General features: G+C 54.3%; 1 protein-coding gene across 1 annotated transcript; it reads left to right on the forward strand.

Annotated features, from left to right (window-relative positions):
- Positions 1 to 214: 214 nt before the first annotated feature.
- Positions 215 to 12850, forward strand: RIMS3 (regulating synaptic membrane exocytosis 3; the record flags this gene model as incomplete). The annotated part of the gene is made up of 6 exons (XM_080800490.1): positions 215 to 431; positions 5742 to 5883; positions 8200 to 8312; positions 10495 to 10596; positions 10952 to 11091; positions 12638 to 12850. The coding sequence occupies 6 exons, from the start codon at positions 215 to 217 to the stop codon at positions 12848 to 12850; spliced, it is 927 nt and encodes a 308-aa protein (XP_080656616.1).
- Positions 12851 to 21075: the final 8225 nt, after the last annotated feature.

The raw sequence follows: 21075 nt of genomic DNA on the forward strand, positions 1-21075 counted from the left end.
AATGGTACCATTTAATGAGCTGGACCCTGGGTATACTCTGCCTTTATTTATTCATTTAATCCTCACGAGCTCAGAGAGGCTAAGTGACTGATCCAAAGTCACACAGCTAGGAAGCAGTGGGCTACAGCAGAGTGGCTCGGGGGCCTGATGTGGGACCCCTTTTTCTTCTGCCCTCCCTCACAGGGTTGCCTGAGGCCTTGCCACCCCTTGGACCATGTTTAACGGGGAGCCGGGTCCGGCCTCGGCCGCGGCCTCCAGGAACGTGGTTCGGAGCTCCAGTATCAGCGGTGAGATCTGCGGCTCCCAGCAGGCTGGGGGTGGGGCTGGGACCACCACAGCCAAGAAGCGGCGCAGCAGCCTCGGGGCCAAGATGGTGGCCATCGTGGGCCTGACCCAGTGGAGCAAGAGCACGCTGCAGCTGCCCCAGTCTGGTGAGCGGGCGCAGGACACGGGGGGGCTGGGTTGGGGACGCCTTGCAATGATGGGGCACCCAGGGAGGGACCTCACACCCACAGGTACTTCTATAGCACGTCCCATGTACAATGTGCTGTTCTGGGTCCGGTCCCTGTACTACCTCGCAGAATCCCCGCCCACTCCACAAAGCACAGAGAAGGGGCAGGAAGATGCCCCAAACTACATAGCTAGTGAATTCAGAGCTCAGCAGCCGGGCTTCTGGGTTCGTGCTCCTAAACTCTACGCCCACCACCCCCCATGCACAGACTGACACACTCCTCATCCATTCTTTATGAACCGGCCCTTGTATTCCTGGCCCTGTGCCAAGGGACACACCTTCTCAGACCCATGTCTGCAGGATTCGGTCTCGCCTGTGTTCTCTGAGTCTCCCAAGCGCCAACAGGCGCGTGAATGTAGTTAGTTATGCCTCTGCATTCCAAGTCCCCGGAGAGACACACACGCCGTGTGTGGTCACATGGGGTGAGCCACCCCTGCTGCCGGGAGAGCATATCACAGCCATTCATACTGTTTGTGGTCATGATAAAGCCAGTTGTGCGAATCTCCAAGTACTAATGCAGAGACCCGGATGCCAGAAGCATAGTGACACATGCGCGCACACACAATGGCCCGTGGCCACAGAAGCACGTTGCCCTCCTACACGCACATATCTCGTGAGTCCAGAGTCACACACCCCTTACCAGCTGCATCTGGGAAAATGTATTTTCTCAAACACTTAGTTTTGGAATGCCAGTTCTGCTCAGACCAGTGGGCGACCCACTTTGTCACACACACAGTCAGCTGAACCCCACGTCACAGAGGAGCCAGCCTGCTCCCCCCCGAAGACCTCCTCACTTTGAAGCATCAGCCCAGACACCAGCTGGTTTTGTTTTAAAATCTCTTCCTGCTTGTTTTGTTCAGAGTAACAACTTCCCCAGGAAACCTTCAAATAGGGCAGCTGGATGGGGGCGGTGAGGGGGCGGGGGACCCGGAGGATCCAGAGAGAATGCTCGTCAAGACTCCCGGTTGGGGCTGAGGGTGGGAGACTTTTCCAGGCCTTAAAATAGATTTTTACAAAGCCCTTCGCAGGAGCACGTGGGATGGTCTTTTCCAGCAATCGAGCTGCGATGCGGTTTCTGGCGCAGGGAAATGCTGGATGGGGAGGGGGCTGGAGGTTATCAGTACCCCAGGATGGGCATAGCCTCTGTAAGCAATTTAGGCCCAGTACCAGGGAGTCAAGGAGATAGGGATTCAGGAATTGGGTTGGTACAGGACCAAGGAGTGGGATTAAGTTTAAGGGATTAAGATTAATTTGAGGAGGTATTGGGCCCCAGGAATGCGGCTTCAGGAGACCTAGCCCTACTGATCTCCAGCTGAATCCACCTGATTCAGCTTTATAACCAAAGTCTTCTTCATGCCCAAGTGATCTGGACAGTCTTCCAAAGCCAGGGCTGGGGCCTGAGTAACTGGGAGATATTCCAGTGGTCGGCCTGGGGCTGTCCACCTACCCAGACTCCACAGTCAGCAGGCAGGGATTGGAGTAGACACCAAGAAGACCTCAAATCTCAAAGGGAGGTGAATGATGACAGGGCTTCAGGATCACTTGTGTCCGTAGTATGCAAGGGTACAGCTGAAGGCCTGGGGCTGGAGGCAGATGAATGGCCCAGATGCACTTTTAACTGAGTCTCTTTGAATCACCCAGTCTCTGATTGTGAGAGTAGGGAGGGCCCCTCGGGATCATCTAGTCCAACATGCTCATTTTATCGATGAGGCATGTGAGCCTGGAGAGGAGAGGCACTTTCCTAGAGAACAACTTCAAGTTGGCCTTTTGAGCCACACCCTGTCATTTGCTAGCTGGGTGACTCAGGAGTGTTATTTCACTTCTCTGAGTCTGCTTCCTTGACTGTGGAATAAGGACAATGACCCTTGCCTTGCAGAGTTGTCCAGGAAACTGCATGAGATAGGATAAGCAAAGGTACTCAGCCTCATGCCTGGCACATAGTAGATACTTGGTAAATTGTCAGTGTTATTATTGGCCATGATCACAGAGTAGGGCCAAGTAAGAAGTGACTTCTCTAGCCCCCACAGCTCTGCCCCCTGTGTGTAGCATGCTCCTCTCCCCAGCCTTGAGGTTGCCAGTGTCTCAGTTTGGAGCCCCATCCTGAGTAGGAGAGTCTGGCCCCATGGGGATGTATGGGCTGACTCACCATGGGCACTGGGCTGGGAAACTCTGTTCTGGAAAAAGATCCTAGCGGGGTGTTCCTGCTATCCCCAGATGGGATGGCTCAGTTCCTTGCTAGGATCCCTGCAGGGCCGGGCTATGTGAAGTGGGGACACAATCTTCTGAGCTCTAGGTCTGCCCCTCTAGGGGCTTCCCTCCTCCTGGTCTGTCTATACTGACTCAGCTACGGCCCCACCCATCTCCTCCTCTTTGTTTCAAAGCCTCAGTCCTAGTTCAGGCCCTGTGATACTTAGCCTGGACTATTACCTCAGCTAGTTCCCCTGCCTCACGCCTGCCCCTTCCAGTTTATTCCTCACATTTAACTCAGAAAATCACCCTGAAACTTTAGAGTTTAGTCCTGGCTCTGTAACTACCCTTGGGACCTTGAGAAACTCAGATTCCCACTGGGTCTCAATTTCCTCTTCTGTTAAAATAAAGACCGTCTCCCAGTTTCTTTCTAGATCTAACATTCTCTGAGTTGTGGGAGCAATGATGAGGGTAGGGTCAGAGCTCTGGTGTCCCAGAACATCGGTGGGTTCTGGCTGGGCCTTAGGCTGGACCTTTCCAGCCTTTGATCAAAAGGAGCTCTTCTTTTCAGTACCAGGGACAGCAGCCCTTCCTACCTGGGCTTTGGGCTCTGTGGGGGAGAGGGCTCAGGACTGGTCCAGAGATGCCGTGGAGAGAGCTGCTGAAGGCTCTGCCTCTCCCTTATATGTGGTGGAACAGATGGGATGGTTCCTGGAGTCTTTCAGTCTCCAGGCACCACAGAATTATTGTAAGCAACTTGGCCCAGTTTTCTAGAGAGAGAGAGCCCACATAAAGTTACTCCCAGATCGACAGAGTTCAGACCAGACAAGCATAAAACCAGCAGATGAATTTTCTCTGAGGCTGCAAGAACTTTCTCCCCACCCAGGAGATGTGGAACTTAACCTCTGCTGAATCACCTCTCAAACCTATATGGACTTGATGGAGAGGAGTGAAAAGGAGGCTGTCGGTAGACCAGGAGAGTGTGGGCCTGGGGTCTGGCCCCAGCCCTGTGAGCATGTGGCCCTCAGGCTCCCCATCTGTGAAATGGCAGTCGGGGGCTAGCAAGGTGTCTCTAATACTTCAGGATTCTGTGACACCCCTACCCAGGGGCTCACAGTGGGTTGAGGTAAATTTTCTCCCAAGTGGGTCTAGAAGAGGAGGGTTGGGGCCATGGGGTGGAGGGGCTCTGGCTTCAGCTGAGGGTGTGTGGTTTGGGGGGGATATGGAGGAGGGTAAAGTGCAGCTCCCACAGACCCATCTGTCTCCTAAGTGGTTAGAGGGGATATGGCAGTTAGGAACCATGGACAGAGCAACACCCCTACATCCACCATCATTGCCTAGTCCTCTGTGTGTTAGGTTACACACCATTTGTGAGCTTGTATCTCTGTGTGTGACCGACTGGAGGGGTTCAATCAGGTGTTATGGTGTGAGGGTCACGTGTGTGTGGCAGAGTATGACTAAGACCTTGTAGGACTGTTAGTGATTGTGTGCCCATCATATGAGTGTATATGACCTGGTGTGGGAGATCACTGTACTCATACATGTGATTGTTAGCACTCATGTGTATCTGCTTATGCCCATGTGAAAGAAATACGTGTCGGCTCAAGTGACTGTGTATGTGTGTGTGTGTGTGAGAGAGAGAGAGAGAGAGGGAGGGAGAAAGACAGACTGACGGACACAGCAGTGGTCTCATTGACTTGTGGACAGTAGCTATTCCAATATCGCAGCAGCTGGGCTGGTTTCCAAGAAGACATTCCTCCTCACCACTGGCCCAGCCTCACTCCCAGTCTCCCCATCCCATCCACGGGGGATCCTGGCCCTCTTAGCCTCCCCCCACCCTGCAGTGGCACTTCCTGAAATATAAGTGGGATGAAGAAGGAAAACTAAAGTCTTCCTTTTCTCAGGCTGGCATTTTGAACAACCCCTCCCCAACCCACCACTGGGTGTGGCCCAGAGAGGGGCTGGCCAGCATAATCAGCTCCCCCCTCCCCACAGCTTTTGGAGGCTGTGTTGCCGGGCCCCACTCCTGGCCTCCCCAGCCCTGCTGGCAAGTCCACTCTTAATTTGCCCAGGTGTCTAACCAGTGGCTCCTTCGGCACAATCCTTATGTGATGCCACTTTCCTCCCTATCAAGCTCTTCAGGCAGTGAAGCTTCAGCAGGGGCAGGCCCTACAAACCTTCAGTTCAACCGGTCTAATGCTCCCCCCCACCCCAGGAGGAGAGGGTGTCTAGGGGGACCTTGCTGCAATGCTGAGGAGGTTGCCATGGAAACCCAGGCAGGATGGTGTGCTGCTGGGAGAGGCAAAGTGCCCCATGTTCCCTGCAAGGCTCAAGGTGGAGGTTGGGGTGAGGGTAGAGGGCCCTCCAGACAAGAGGTACAGAGGTATGGAGTGAGCTCTCACCACATGGCTTCTAGGGTTCTTCTGCAGACCTCTTTCTCAAAGCCAAGGTCAGTTCAGGTCAACCTAGTGGTCCCTCTCAGTCTCGTTTCCCTAATGGCCTCTGCACCCCTCCACACACATACCCCTCCACATTCAGACCCACCTTGAGAATGCGGGTTGGTTTGAGTGTGGCCAGGCTTCCCATGGTTTTTTTTTTTTTTTTTTTTAAATTAGGTCTATGTAGGTATCACAGAGGTGGAGGGTGAGGTCCGGGTGTGATAGGGTTCATGAGGGTACCTGGAAGAGGGAAAGCAAATCTAGGAATGCCAGAGAAAGCAACCTTTCCAGAAGAGAAAGGAACACTTACCCATGTGGGGCAAGGGCTGGAATTGAGTTGGGAAGGCGGCCTTCAGGGAGCCTGGCAGGGATAAGGATGAGGGCTGCAGGGCTGGGTTCCACCGGCCGACTCCCCGCCCCACAGCCCCATCATCCTGACTCTGCCTCCAGTCATCATTCTGGTCTTTGTGCGTATCACTGCGCAGATTAGCTCAGCAGCGCCCCTGCCTCCAGCCAGAGCCCAAGAAGTGACCTTGGCAGCATTCCCACAGAAGCCTCACCCATGATCTGACCTTGTTCCCTTTCTATGTTTTTGGGGGTCCCAGAAGGTGCTACCAAGAAGCTGCGCAGCACCATCCGACGGAGCACGGAGACGGGCATCGCTGTGGAGATGCGGAGTCGGGTCACACGCCAGGGCAGCCGGGAGTCCACGGATGGGAGCACCAACAGCAACAGCTCCGAGGGCACGTGCGTGCAGCCCATGCCCACTGTGGTCCCCCCCTTCCCACATGGTCCTCTAGTCTCAGAACCGGAGGCAGGGTTGGGTGGGGAAATCTTCTGGCTGGTTTTCGGGTCCAGATGTGTGGGTTCCTCTGCGTCCCCGCCTTCCGTGGACATCCGCTGCCTGTGCCCCGGTCTTCCTCTTGCTCTGGGCTGTGTTTCCCCATCCAAATAGCCCAGCGCCCCTGGGGTGGTACATCCCATCTGTGTGATTCATGTTGCCCACCCCCTAGCACCTACACTGCCCTGCTCCAGAGGAAAGTATGAACCCCAAATCCTTTTCAATCTGAAACCACTGTTACAGCTCAGGTATGAATGGAGTTCTCATGAGTGGTCTTGCATGGAGGTTAGAGAAGGAGGTAGGAGTGGGTCAGTGTTTTTCAGACCGTGGTTAGTCACTCAGGCGGAAGTAAAATCAGTTTAGTGGGTCAAAACTGGCATTAGGGAAAGGAATAGAAATTTCAGACATATCCTGTGGTGTGAGGATGAATTAATTACCTTGCGAACTTTTGTTTTGGTTTTTTAATATAGGGGTGCACAGAGTCTTATGATGTTAAATGGATTTTTTCCATTGCATGGGGGTTGCAGTCAAAAATTCGGAAGTCACTGGGTTAGCAATTCCCTCAGTCCCTCCCAAATCTGTGAAGAAGCTGGTTATACGAATAAGATTTTCTGGTTCGGCCTCATCAAGGCCCATGGATTGTAGGGCCCTGAGGCTCTATTATTTAGGATTCTGTGATCTTGCGTCTCCTGATTGTGCCCACTCCCATGAACGGAAGTGGCATTTACTGCATCCCACCGTATGCAGGGTGTCACTGGGCACTTCAGATGGCTGCTTCTTATTCTGGGATCTACCGGCCACCATCAGACCAAAACCGGTATCTCATTTAACAATGAGGGATGTCGCACTGATCTCCATGCTCCTTGTGGAGAGACTGAGGCATGGGAGGAGGGTGAGGTACCCTACCCAAGGTCACAGCTGGCCAGTGGTGGCGGAGTCAGGATTTGAATTAAGGCCACTTTACTCTTCAACCTTTGTCCACAGCCTTTACGTTCTCTAGACCAAGCTCCTAAAATTCTGTGACCTTGAGAGTCCATGACCTCATTTAACCTCCTCAGATCCTGTTTTCCTCCGAGTGCGGTCTGGGGCCACTGCTGATGGCCAGTTAACAGTGGGTGGGCCTCGAAGCCCCTTCCTGTGGAGTGGAGGCTGGCCTAGCTGGAGAAATTCAGGCCCTCTTCCAAAAGTGTATGCAACCTTTCTCCGTGTCTGTTGCTGGCCAAGGAGGACTCAAGACCAAACCTTCCAACTGGGGAGTCATTCTGAGACAGTCTGATCTCTCAGACCAGACACCCCAGCCATCCTAGGAGGTCTCAGAACTTTGGTCCATTGTAGCCGCTGAGCACACCCGGGCCTGTCCTCCCCTATCGGTCCTTTCTCTACTGGCCACCCCCAGAACATGTGGCCTTGAACACATGAGGAGGGGCCCCTTCCCTCGATGTTCCCAGCAACAACATCATAACGGCCATTTTACTGTTTCCTGCTTGTCTGGAACCTTTCCCGCACCAGCTGCGCCAGTCCCGACCGTAGCTCTGCGAGGTGGGCTTCATCTCTGTTTTGCAGTCAAAGCAAGTCTCCTACTTCTTAGAGCCTCTGTGTTCTCATCTGTCAAACAGGCATAGCTCCCGCCGCACAGAATGGCGGGAACGAACACGACCCATGCCTAGCATTTAGTGGGCCCTGGGCGCCCGGCCAGCTTTGAATCACCATCAGTGTTGCTCGCTACTATTTCCAGGCCCCACAACCAGGGACCACCCACCACCGCTCGCCTTTTCTCTCAACCCTATAATTGTGTTATTTTGGTCTCTGTTGCTGTTTTGGGCACCACCTCACGTTATTGATTTGGATTTCAAACATATGGTCAACTAAACCTCAGTTCTTGGAACTTGCTCCAGGTGCTGAAATTTCTGGCCTGTGTTTCCGGTTCTTGGCATTCATATCCCCTGGGGAGGACACAGGCGTCTAGCAAGCCCTACCTTCTAAGGGTCACCTTAGAAAACCCTGGTGCTTGAGGATTAGATAACATTATTATGTTATGTTTATTATTTCTCAAGGGACATCAGAGCATTTTTCTTTAACGGGAAGAGATGAAAAGTTCTGTTTGTCCCTAGCTAAAGCAGGGAACTCGCGCTATGGAGAGGGGAAACTGAGGCACAGAGGGGCATGACCACTGCTTCTCACCATCCAGGCCACCTCATGTACCCCTCTGCATCTTCCTCCAGGTTCATTTTCCCCACCACCCGGCTTGGGGCTGAAAGCCAGTTCAGTGATTTCCTGGATGGGCTGGGACCAGCCCAGATTGTGGGGCGACAGACATTGGCGACACCACCGATGGGTGAGTCCTCCTGAGGGCCGAGTGAGTGGGGTGATGGCGGCCATGGCGTGGAAGGGGTGGGCTCCGTGGGGGCCCCCGTGTGACATAGTGCTAGCTGCGGAGAGGAGCCCTCACTCTGGATTTTGCACCAGTGAAAAGGAGTCGGCCAGGCCCTCCATGGTCCCTCCCTCTACCGAGAAGGCAGGGGTTCCGGCTCGGCTCTGCTGGCTGCCCCGCAGCGGTTTATAGCACGTTCCTGCCCTTGCTATGCATGCACGCATGCGCACACGAACACACACACACACACACACACACACACACACACACACACACACAGTCTCCCATGGCCAGCCCCGCGGCCGGACTGCTCGATGTAAGGTGGTGAACTAGAGGTGTCACAGCATTGATGTTCCCCGGGTCTGTGCTACCCCTGACACTCCATGTGACCTTGGGCAAGTCACTCCCCTTATTTGAGCCTCGGCTTCCTATCTGTAAAATGGGACTAAGAATCCCTGCCCTAGTTCCACAACCTAGCAACAATTCATCAAGTTCCTATTCGATGCTTTGAATGAAGTGTTTCATTTACTCCTGAGAACTGTGTCTTTTTGGACTTGTTGCTTCTAACTGCCCGGCACCTAAAAGCCTTTTCAATAATTTTCTCAGCCCCCTCCCCTGCCACTGGGACCTATTTCCCAGAGTCTCTACTTGGTCCTCTTAGCTGCACTTCTGGCCCCCTCCCTCCTCCCTCCCTCTCTCCTTCTCGACTCTCTCTCCCCCTCTGTCTTAGATACTGGCCCTTTTGGCTTTAGGGGGCTCCTCCCAGGAACTCGTTTCCCCAGAGATGCCCCCTTGCCTCTCCCCATTCCCCATCAGTCCGACCTGAGCAGTCTGCCTAAGCGTCCAGATTCAGTCCTCATTGGAACAGTGTTCGACCTTTGACCTCACAGCACCCTAGGAAGCCGGGCTCAGGCTCCGGCAGTGGCTTGCTGTGAGCCATGCAGTGGAGCTGGGTTTCTGTCCCAGGCCAGTTCTCATCCCACTGCACTGCTCCCTTGTCCTCAGATGTGCTTTCACAGGAGCCTTTGTCCACGGGGACCCTCAGAGGGTGAGCACCAGCTCTCCTCTGGCTCTAGGGTAGGATTTGGCTAATTCCCAGCCCTTGCTCACAGGCTTTTAAGGGCCTGGGCATCTACTTTTCCTAGCCCTAGGCCCAGCCAGGGGCTGGGAGGCAGTGAGAGGAGCCACCCACCTCCACAAGCCTTTTGTGCCTTCCCAGCCTGGAACACTTGCATGTGATGCCTCCTGGTGTCTAGAACTGGGAAGGACAGGCTTGCCTTTGCTTGTCTCCTCTCCTTAGGAATGTTACAGGGAGACCTCCCCCTTCCCTCAAGCATGGGGAGGTCAGAAATAGCTAGAAGGGAGGGTGATGGCATCTAGGATGTTCCTGAAAGTAATAAATCCCCATCCTCCCAAGTATGCAAATATAAACAATTCCATGATAGCTCAGAGTATCTAAAATGGGTGGCTGAACCCAAAGTCTGGCCAATTCTAATTTCTCTGCATCAGGCTTATGATTCTGCATTCCTTTGAAGGATGCTCCAAGTGACTAATGCATAATTTCAAATTCCGCTAACCGATGTTGAACAAAGCTGAGAGTTCTAGAAATAACTTGACATGACTTCATACAGAACTTGCCTCAGCGAGGTAATCGTTTGTGGGAGCGCAGTGAGGACTTCCCAGTTCTCTGTTCCCAGGAAATCTGGGCTTCCCTGCATCCTTCGGGCAGGGTGTGAACAGGCCCGTGTTCCCAGGCAGTGCCTCCTGTCCCGCACAGGCTCCTATCTCAGCATGTCTTCGAACTGATAGTCTGTAAATATTTGGGGAGTGGCCGAGGGCCGCTGTTCTGCTGAGTCAGAGAGGAGCCCCCCAGTTAACTAGACTTAAACCTGGGAGTTTGGCAGCCATCCACTGCTACCCAAGCATGCCCTCTGAGGGTCATGCCCCCGCCCTTGCCCCAGGGTACCTATCAAAGGATTTCTCAGCTTTCAAGTGGCCTCTGGAGAGCAATTCTGGCGCAAGCAATGTTCGCTTGTTGTGCCCTTTCCAACAGCGTAGCGCCCTCTGCAGACTGCTCTCGGCACAGCAGCTGGCCGGCCCGCCCCGGCTCTGCCTCTGCCTGGACTGTCCCTCTTCTCCCTTGCAGGGGACGTGCACATTGCCATCATGGACCGGAGTGGCCAACTGGAGGTGGAAGTGATTGAGGCTCGGGGCCTGACCCCCAAACCAGGCTCCAAATCCCTCCCAGGTGAGGCTGAGCAGCAGGGAGAGGGGTTTCGGATATGTGGGTCCTGCCAGGCAGGGGTATGCAACTGAGCTCTGGGTCTAGCACGTCCTTGGCTGCCCCTTGGCCTAGATCAGTATCCTTGACCCTGGAGTCATGGCTTACCTGGAAGGCCAGCAGACAGAGTTGCGGGGGTGGGGGTTGGGCAGCGGGGAGGATGGATGAGTCAGTGTTTTGAGTCCGTCTTTTCTACTGCTGTCCGCTCGGCTCATCCCACACAGCTCGCTCACCTCCAGGAGCAGCTGGATATTAGGGGATGGAGTAGACCATAGCAGTCTCTCCTGGACCCCTCCCCAGCATGCTTTCTCCCATCCCTTAGCCACCTATATCAAGGTTTACCTGCTTGAAAACGGGGCCTGCTTGGCCAAAAAGAAGACAAAGATGGCCAAGAAGACCTGTGACCCCCTGTACCGGCAGGCTCTGCTCTTCGATGAGGGGCCCCAGGGCAAGGTGCTGCAGGTGAGTTCTACGGGGGCCCCTGGGACAGGGCTACTCCCCAGGGCTGCAAGTTATAATTTAAAATCTCTTTTGTGTAGGATGTGTCCTGGGTCAGGCACCGTACCAGGTGCATCAATGCACATGACCTGTTTGTTTTCACAGCCCGGTGAGGGGTCTTTGCCCCTGGTTGACTCGCAGGGAAACTGGAGTTCAGGGGGACAAGTCTGCTGCTCCCCCACCCCACCCCCAGGGTGCTCAGTGGGTAGGTAGAAGCAGCATTTGACCACCGCTCTTTCTGCCTGGTGTTTATTGCGTATAAGCTCCGTGCCAGGCTCTGGGTGAAGGGCTTTTTAATCCTGACCTCCTTGCGTCCTCTACATGATGCTGTGATGTAGGTATGATTCTCCCCATCTTGCAGTCTCAGGGGAAGTGACTCGTTGGAGGTTTCACTGAGTGACATACAAAGACAAGGAGACCTTGGCCAAGGTGATGCCACCCCAACTCTGAGAGAGGGCGGTGGCCTTTGCGATGGTCCAGGGAGGGAGGGATCATCATGCCCATTCACAGATGAAGCAGCTGAGGGGCTTAGTCAGAGGCTAAGTGGGGGCTGGTGTCTGGGTTCAGTCCCGGGTTCAAGGTTCGGCTCCATCGAGGTCTGTGGATGGTATAGTATGAAGTGTAAATGAGAGACACACGTGGAGGGCCTCACTGAGTACCTGGCCCGCAAACAGTGGCTCTTTGGGTTTTAGCCGGTGGTAGTGGCTGGTGGCCTCACCTGAGGACACATGGGGGACAGAGGAGAGGCCTGAGCCGGGGCTGTCTGGGCTGTGTGGCTGCTCATCCAGGGCTGTTCCTCTGGGCTGGGGTCCTTGTGTGGCAAGGGCCCTTGGGGTCCCAAATGGCCAGGACTGCAGAACCCTAGGGTTCTGTGGGGCAGGGAGGATCCTGGGTGTCTGTTTTTCCTGTATATGTATATTGTGATTCCATTTTGAGAAAAGGATCCACCGACAAAAATACAAGTTTGAAAATCACCGAGCTAATCTCTTCTCCTCTTCCAGTTTTCTGGATGGGAACACTGAGGTCCAGTGAGGGCCAGGGGTCTCCCCCAGCTCCACTGTGCGCCAGCAGCAGACCAGGAGCTGTGATTCAGGTCCCGGACTCTCAGTCTGCTCCTAAATGGGGAAGGCTGTCATCTGAGATGCTGGGAGGCTTTGGAAGTCAGGCCCAGGTTCCAATCCCAACTCTGCCACCAATTACTGTGTATCTTTGGGTTAGTTAATTAACCTCTCTGAGTGGTCATTTCCTCTTTGTTGAAATAATGATACACAGCACCTTTACCTAGATGGCTGTAACAGTTGAGATAATGGAGAGGAGTCCATATGTTGGAGCCTGGCACACCTTAAGTGCTCAGTAAGCTGTTGCCCCCAAATCAGTCTTAGTTCCGGCTCTCTCTGCCTCATCTGTGCTCCGGTGAGATTTGCAGGTTCCTGGGCCCACTACTGAGCCCTGGAGTCAGGGAGTTGACTCAGCGCCCCCCCCCCATCTCCTGCCCCTCCCTCCCCGGCAGGTGATCGTCTGGGGAGACTACGGCCGCATGGACCACAAATGCTTCATGGGCATGGCCCAGATCATGCTGGACGAGCTGGACCTGACCGCCGCGGTCACCGGCTGGTACAAACTCTTCCCCACATCCTCAGTGGCAGACTCTACGCTTGGATCCCTCACCAGGCGCCTGTCCCAGTCCTCCCTGGAGAGTGCCACCAGCCCCTCGTGCTCCTAAGGACCTCCGAAGAGGCCGGGATATAGTGTGGGAAGGGGTGCCTCACGGCACTCCCCTCCCCTGTACATAGTCTTTGTGTCTTTCTGGACCCTTGCCCTGCTGCATGCCTTTTGGCTACTGGGCCCGTCCCAGCTGGCAGTGGAGACCGTAGTGTGTGTGCGCGTGTGTGTGCGTGTTTGTATGTGTGTGTGTCTATGTGTCCATGTCTGTGTGCGACCACGTTTTATCCGTTCACCTGTTTGGGTACAGTTAGTCCTGGTGACTACATGAGCTAAAATCCACATCTTTCTGTGTCTCGTTGAAAAGAAACCCAAAGGAGTGTTGTGTGGGCGTGGATCCCTGAGTCCAGGGGCAGGAGTGGGGGATGTGGCCGCCGATTCCTCCTGCCTGGTCCTGTGCCCAGGGTGAAGTCCACGTGTCCCTGTCGGGGCTGCCTCTTGGTGGTCCCTGTTTTGTTCTCTGCCTTGTCCTGTGTCCCACCTGTGCTTCTCTCAGCACCGAGGCTCTTTTTTGAGGAATGTAGTACCCACTGCAGCTGGCCACACTGAGGCCCCTCGGGGACCCTCCTCCCTGCCCAGCGCTCTGGCAGCTCTTCCCACCGAATGCACCTGCAGCCTGGAGCATGCTTACCTAGGGCCTTGGCTGGGGGCCGGGCCAGCAGACCGTGCCTGGGCAGCTGCAGGCTTGGAGATCGCCTCCTCGCTTCGGCAGCACACCACTAGGAAGACTTAATTCCCAGGGCAGCTGGCCAGGCCCCTTAGAGGGAAGTGCAGGCACCTCCCTTTTGCATCGTTCTCCACCTCCTGCCTTCCTCTGAACCTCCTTGCTTCCAACATGCCAAAGGAGCTCTCCCAGTGGATCCCAGGAGGTGTGGACTTGGAGGGTCTTGACACCCCGGAGGCTGGCCTCAGGGGGAAGGTTCTCTGCCAAAGCAGATGGTTCCTGGAGGTTCCTGTGTGTTCTCCAGGCCCTGGGGGTGGCCTTGCCCCCCTCGGGGTGCATCCTGGTGGGGCCTGGCTTGTGGAGGAAGGGCTGGGGGTGGGGCTGTTACTGGGATGAGGAGGGCTGGGGCTCACCTTGTCTGTGCCACTGTTGAGACTCCTGTCTGATCTTTGGGGATTAGCTGCATGAGGCTGACCATTTGGGTCTCTCTTTGTTTGCTCATTTCCAGACCAGGGTCCCTGTCTGGGAGCTCAGACTCACCTGGGCTCCAGCTTCGCAGCCTCACGGACAGCCTGGCTCTGGACTCAGCTAGCCTGCCACAGTCACCAGCTCTGTACAAGCAATACTTTCCCCTCTCGGCCTCCCCGCCTCCTTGCGCCCCGCAGCTGCCCTCTGGAGAGTGGCCTGGCCTGCTCTCTGCACCTCACCTGCCTCTGCTTTCTTTCTGCCCTTGTCTGGTTGGAGCCTCCCAAAGTCCCTCAAACCTTGACTTCATAGGACAGCTGGGCCCTGTGTGGGGGAGGCTCCCAGGGCCTGGACCCATGAGATGTCTGCTGGGAATGCCCAGATCTGTCCTCTCCCTCCTCAGGTCTGGGGCAAAAGGCGAGAGGTTGCCCAGGGGGTACACACGGTCGCCCTTGGGTCCGTGTCTGGTGGGGAGGAAAAAGGTGGCAGGAGGGCATCAGGGTATGGAGAAGACTGTCCCTCTGCCTCTTCCCCAAATGTCGGCCCCAAGTGCTGCATGACTCTGACCCACATGCCCAAGGTGGAGGGGAGCTACCCAGCTGAGCAGTGGGGTGGTCTCGGGACCTGAGTGCTTGGACTCCATTCATAACCAAAGCTGGACAGATGGGTCTAGAGGCAGATTCTGAGCGCAGATGGAGGAGGTTCTCAGGAGATAAAGGCGTCTCCACCCAAAGGGCCTCCTTTCCTAGTAGGGACCCACATCAGGTCGAAGCCAGAGCCTGGTAACGTCCCTCCCAGGAAAACCCCATTGGTCCTGCCCACTGATGGAAAGTGGGTAAGGGCAGTAAGAAATGAACCAAATGGGCTCCTGGCTTCTGCCAGAGCCTCCATTCTTATCTTATCACAGATGAGGACTGTTGTGGGCGTAGGGAGAGGGAGGAGGCAGCTGGGTTGGCTTTTCTCTTTAGGCAGAAATTCTCTCCCGTGTCGGGATTGGGTAATGCGTGCAGATCTCATGTTTCTAAAAATAAGGCAAAGGGCTCTGTACTCTTTGACCCTAGGGTGGGGAGAGGGAGGAAACTCGCTCACAAAAGGGTATTTTATGTCCTGTCTGTGAGGTATTCACCTCTCCCGAACAGTCACCCTCAGGATGGCGTGAACATAGTCTACACTTTTGGAATGGTGGGATTAGTAAAGACTCCTAGGACCGCGTGGACACCTGCTAATGCAGCCCCCAGTGGCACTACCGAGACCGTGCAGCCACCCCCCACTCCCAGCAGGGAATGGGGGCTATAAGGGAGGGAGATCACCCTCCTTCCTTTAGGGGTCCAGGGAGACAGAGAAGGTGGACGGCTTCCAGCGAAGAGCCGCTTCTGGGTGGCTGTAGGCCACGGTCCCCTCGCCTTGGGGGGCAGGTTAGTACGCAGAAGGTCCAGCCGGAGCTGAGGCCTGACCTGTTGGTAACTTGCGCTGACCTGGCTGCAGTCCCTAGCTGCCAGACCTGCCCAGGAGCTGGGCTGCTCCTATCCCACCTCTCCTGTGGAAAGTAATTCCCCCCAGGTTGACCTTAGGGAATTACCCTCTTTAACCCTCTGCACCAATCAGTTACGAATCCCCACCTGGATCCCCCCCATGATGGTGAGATCACGTGAGGCTGACGCGCGTGTGACTGTGAGTGGCTGGGTTTCAGGGTCTGTTCCTTGCCCTCCTCGATTCAGGAGCTTGTCTGAGAAGCCGTTTGGGAGCTAGCCTGTCCCGGGACAGGCAGGGGCACAGTGTGCCGCCTGGCCTTCCCTGGGGCGGGGAGCATCTTTGAAGAGGGGATGGTGGGGGAAGGAGGGAACACGGTTCCCCCCAGAGTGCTCCCTCACCTGGGAACCCTGCTTGGCCAGGCACAGCTGGTCCTGGCTCTGCAGGCCCGCTTCCCCCAGCTGAGACCCAGAGCTGAGGACAGGACAGGGCTCTTTGCCATGCCCTGTCCTCTGCCTGGGCAGGTTCGTGGAGGATGCGGCGGAGATGGGGGCGGCCCTGCAGCAGTGTTGGGCTTGTGGGCAGGAACCGGGAGGGATGATTCAGAGCATCTGTCTTCACGTTTCTGCTGCTCAGCGCGTCCCACTTCCCTCACAGACTCCTTCCCTACGGGGATGTCTGAGGGCCTTTGCTATGAATCAGCCTCCGGTAAATGGGGCCAAGTCTAGGTTGGACAAGAGGGATTTGATCCTTCAGGGAAAAACCAGCTCCGAAACTACCCCCTATCCCATCTCTTCCACCTCCCAGTTCTCCCCCCAAAAGGAGCCGAGCCTCCCTGGGAGGCTCTCCCCCGCATGCCAGCATTCCAGGGGGACGGGGTGAGGCAGAGCCCAGGGGCTCCAGAAAGAGGGGCACCCGGGGAGCTCCTCTCTCATGAGATCACTGGTTCTCCCAGGGGCATGACCCCCACCAGGGCAAGCATGCCCGAGCTCTTTACTGCCAGCCTAGAGGAGAGCGGCCCCCTCCCCCCTTAGAGACAATAGAGACCCCCAAGGGTACGTCTCTGGAAACGAAATGTAGCACAATCTTCGACTGTGGGACCAGGAACCCTGACATGCCACCAGGGTTCTCGAGCTGCGTCCTGCTGCCCCGGAGGCTCCCCGATGCCTCCGGTTCCCTTCCCTCCTTGGCCCAGAAAGCAGCAGAGCTTCACGAAGGCCGCTCTTCTGTTTCTCTGATTGCTTCCTGCACTGTGCAAACCCTGTTCGAGAAACGGCTGCCTTTGCTTGATGAAGTCGACGAGGCGCCCCTGCCTGACTGGAGGGAGAGCGCGCCCCGTCCAGGCCCCGGTGGGCCCGGGGCATTGATGGAAAAGAAGAGGCCTGCCTCCCTTGCCGGCTCCTCCCTCCGTGCTCCTCTCCTCCCAGGCAGTTTTCTTCTCCCCGATCCTGACACTGACACGGAAAGAGGCTCGCGAACACGCTGCTTCCCGTCCTGGATTCTCTTTCATCGCACGAAGAGGGAAGAGATGGGCGTGTCTCCCCTGCCTCCCTCCTCCGGTCTGCTTTTCACTCAGGTCAGAAGAGGATGGGGCAAAACCAAACACTCCTGACGGAAGGCAGGGGAGCCCCGCCCAGTCAGGGGAGGCCTGGTGGCGCCTGGCGGGGCCTGGTCTGGCTGGGAACGGCTGATTTTGAGAGTGCCTGAGCATCTCAGAGCAATGTCGGTGATGCCAAAGAGAGCAACTTGGTCTCCCCAGGCGCCAGCTCTGCTGGTAAGGTCGCACAGATGCGGCCTCGGGTGTTGTTGGCATGCCTGATGGTGGGACCTTGTTCTCTGACAAAGGGCTTAATCTTTCCATGTAGCAAAGCAACTCCTTCTCCCCCCAACCCTGAGCTCGGGCTTTTATGGGCCCAGCCTGGCTGTGCCTGTGAGGAAAACCACACCAGTAAGAGAAACTGAAATCTGTCAGGGGCCTAGATTAGCTTGGGGCGAGGGCTTGTTGAGAAAAGTGCATTACTGCTCTGGAGGAACCTTCCAGGGCTCTAGTTGGAAACTTAGCCAGTAAGGCCCAGGGGCCAGAGTTCACACCGACGTCAGGAAGGGTCTCTGGGACTGGGTTCCAGAGATTGGCTAAAGAAATGGGCCCTGGGAATCCAAGGGCCACAGAGCATCTGTCCCCCGCCCCGCCCCCCCTGCGTGGATGGCCTGGACAGCTGGTTACAGGGCATCAAACAAAGCTGTTCTATATGGTTTTGTCCCAAATCGTGACCTTGTACAAGACTCCTCACTTGTCTGGGCCTCAGCTTCCTCATCTGCAAAGTCAGCATTTGCTAGTGGTTCCATGGTTCCCTCCAGGCTTTAAAGTCTGATCTGGAGCCGAGGAGGGTTTCCAGCCTGGTATGCCTGGGTCCAAGGGCTGGTTTCTTCCGGCCCCTGGTACCCCGACCGGGTGTAGGTCCTCATCCGTCCATGCCCAGATGCTGCCTCTGACAGGAACTTGGAATCCTAACAGACTCTGCTTCCGCCTCTTTGTGGTTTGCTCTCCCTCCTTTCTTCTTGTGTAACGACTGGAAATACTTAAGGGTTGTCTACAATGGACACTTTTCCAGGGGCTGGTGTGATGTGACCACCTCAGCCGCAGCCTGAGCAGGTCAGTACCCCCACCGGCAGATGAGACTGGGTCCATCCTCCTCTCTGCTTCTAGAATGACATCCGTGGGAGAGTCGAACACCTGAGAATGTTAAAGGCAATGCTCTCTGATGGGAGGAGAGAGGGCACTCATTCCCCATCAAAGTATTTTGCTTCTCGAAACCACTCCTCTCTCCAGCATCTCTCAGCAGACCTCACCTCAGGCAGAGTGGCTGCCTCCTTAGGAAAAGTTGGCCTGATTATTCTATCCCCTCCTTTAGTATGTAAACTCACAGGAGGCAGGAACCCCCTTTTTAGAATTTCCAAATGCATCCTGCAAAGAAAAAGATAGCTGATAGGGACTGACAAGCACACTGTTTAGATAAGAAGCAATTAGCCTTTTATATCTGTGCTCTCTACATTTTCTATGTGCAGCATCTTTCCAAACTTGCTGTGGCTCCTAGGTGGCAGGTGGACGGCTGGGGAGGACTGCCGGCTGTTTCCGACAACATTCTTGCCAATTCCCTCGAGGAGAAAATTCTTCACATGGCTTCTGCATGTACAATATTTGGGCAGCAAAAAAAAAAAAAAAAAAAAGATTAAAGTCAGTTTGAAAATGGTTTCTTGTGTTGCTTTCTGAAGATGGTTCTTAATTCTGAGGAGAGAGAAAACAGGGTTCCGGGAGACTAAAACCAGGAGGAGGAGGAGGACGCCAAGGCACAAAGGCAGGAAAGGGCAGGACATCTCAGGAAAAGGCCTCAGAAAGGTCTGACCAGGGCCTCCGGGTCCTGCGTGGGGACTCTGTTGCCACACTGATGTGCATGGGCCGTGGAATCTGATGGGGCCAGGTGGCTTCCCAGCTGTCCCACAGTTCTGCTTATAGGCCCTCGAAGCCTTCTATTCCCGCAGACTCCACAAGGGACGCCCAGTGTCAAACAGAAGGGAAGGTATGATGGAGCTAAGGCCACTGCTTTTGATCCCTCATGCGTTTCTTCCGGAGAGCTCAGGTCCAGGAGCTCTCGGGCAGTCTTGTTTACATTCAGCCACACCTGATACAAACAGTAAACACGCAGCTGACCTCCGGTGCTGTGAACTCCAGCAGTCCTCGTCCGCTGGGGCACTTCTTCCTCTCCCTGTCTCAGGGAGGGACTGAAAGGTGTGTTAACATTTAATCACTTCTGGGCAGTGCTCTTGTCCTAAGTCTGGGTCTGCAGGGACAGAAGATAGATAAAGGAAGTGTCCCAATGTCACATGCTTGCCAGGGGAAGACTGGCATCCTCTTCCTCAAGGGTCCCCCAGTGCTTGGGCTCTACCTCTTGGCCTTTCAGTGCCGGGGGCACCCTCTCTTGAGAGAGGCTTATGAAACCAGGCTCACTCTGTGAGCTCTAATGTTTCCCAGGTTTCTGTCGTTTACTTTCCCACTTGCTCTCTGGATTATCTGGGCGGGCCCAGTCAAATCACTTGGGTCTTTAAAAGTGGAAAAGTTTTCTTGGCTCTTGTCAAAGCGAGATACGATTGCAGAAGAATGGCCAGAGAGATGCAGAGTGAGAGAAGTTAAAGACTAAATATATGGAGGTAAATCATACCATGTTCATGGATTGAAAGACACAATATTGTGAAGATGTCAATTCTCCCCACATTTATTGCTAGACTCATTGCACATTTGGTAAAAACCCCAACAGGCTTTCTGGAGAAATTGACATGCTGATGCTAAAATTTATTGGAAATGCAAAAGACCTTGCATAGCTAAAGCAATTCTGAAAAAGAAGAGCCAAGTTGGAAGAGATATGTTACCTGACTGTAAGACTTACTATGAAGTAACAGCGGTATTGGCGTAAGGACGGACCCATAGACCAGTGGAACAGAACAGTGTACAAAAACAGACTTATGCACGGCCAACTGACTTTTGACAAAGGTGCCTGAGTGATTAAAAAATCTTTTGGGGGCGCCTGGGTGGCTCAGTGGGTTAAAGCCTCTGCCTTCAGCTCAGGTCCTGATCTCAGGATCCTGGGCTAGAGCCCCACATCAGGCTCTCTGCTTGGTGGGGAGCCTGCTTCCTCCTCTCTCTCTGCCTGCCTCTCTGCCTACTTGTGATCTCTGCCTGTCAAATAAATAAATAAAATCTTAAAAAAAAATCTTTTCAACAAAACGGTGCTTCAACAACTGGATATTTGAATGGAAAAATACAAACCTTGACCCTTACTTCTCACTATACACATTATACACAAAACTAACTCAAAGTGGGTCATAGACCTAAATATAAAAGTTAAAATTATAAAACTCCTAGAAGAAAATGTAGGGAAAAAAGTCTTCACAACTTTATGGTAAGCCGTGGTTTCTTAGAACATGAAAAGCACTAACGTTGAAATAAAAAGATAAATTGGACCTCATCCAAACTGAAACCTCTTGGAAAGATACCATTAAGGGGCCAGTGGGTGGCTTAGTGGGTCGGGCCTCTGCCTTCAGCTCAGGTCATGATCTCAGGGTCCTGGGATGGAGCCCCGCTTCAGACTCTCTGCTCTGCAGGGAGCCTGCTTCCCCCCCCACCTCCCATCTGCCTCTCTGGCTACTAGTGATCTCTCTCTCTGTCAAATAAATAAAATCTTAAAAAAAAAAAAGATACCATTAAGACTCCTAATAAGATGACAACTTGGTAAGAGAACCAGAGGAAAAATGAGCAAAAGGTTGGAACAGATGCATCACAAAAGAAGATACACAGATTGCCAACTGGCATATGAAAAGACATTCACTCATCACCATAATTCATCAGGGAGCTGAACACCCAGTAGAACAGCTCAGATTAAAGACTGACAGTGTCAAGTGCTGGCAGGGTGGGGAGCAGCATCTTGGCTGGAAATGCAAAATGGTACAACCAGTCTGGAAAATGGTTTGGCAATTTCTTCTGAATTTCTTACACGCTCACCACGTCGCCCAGCAATTCCACTTCTAGGTGTTTATCAGGAAAAATGACAACATATGGCCATCGAAAGACAAAA

The sequence above is a fragment of the Martes martes genome (assembly GCF_963455335.1).
Source record: "Martes martes genome assembly, chromosome: 4".
NCBI classification, from domain to species: domain Eukaryota; kingdom Metazoa; phylum Chordata; class Mammalia; order Carnivora; family Mustelidae; genus Martes; species Martes martes.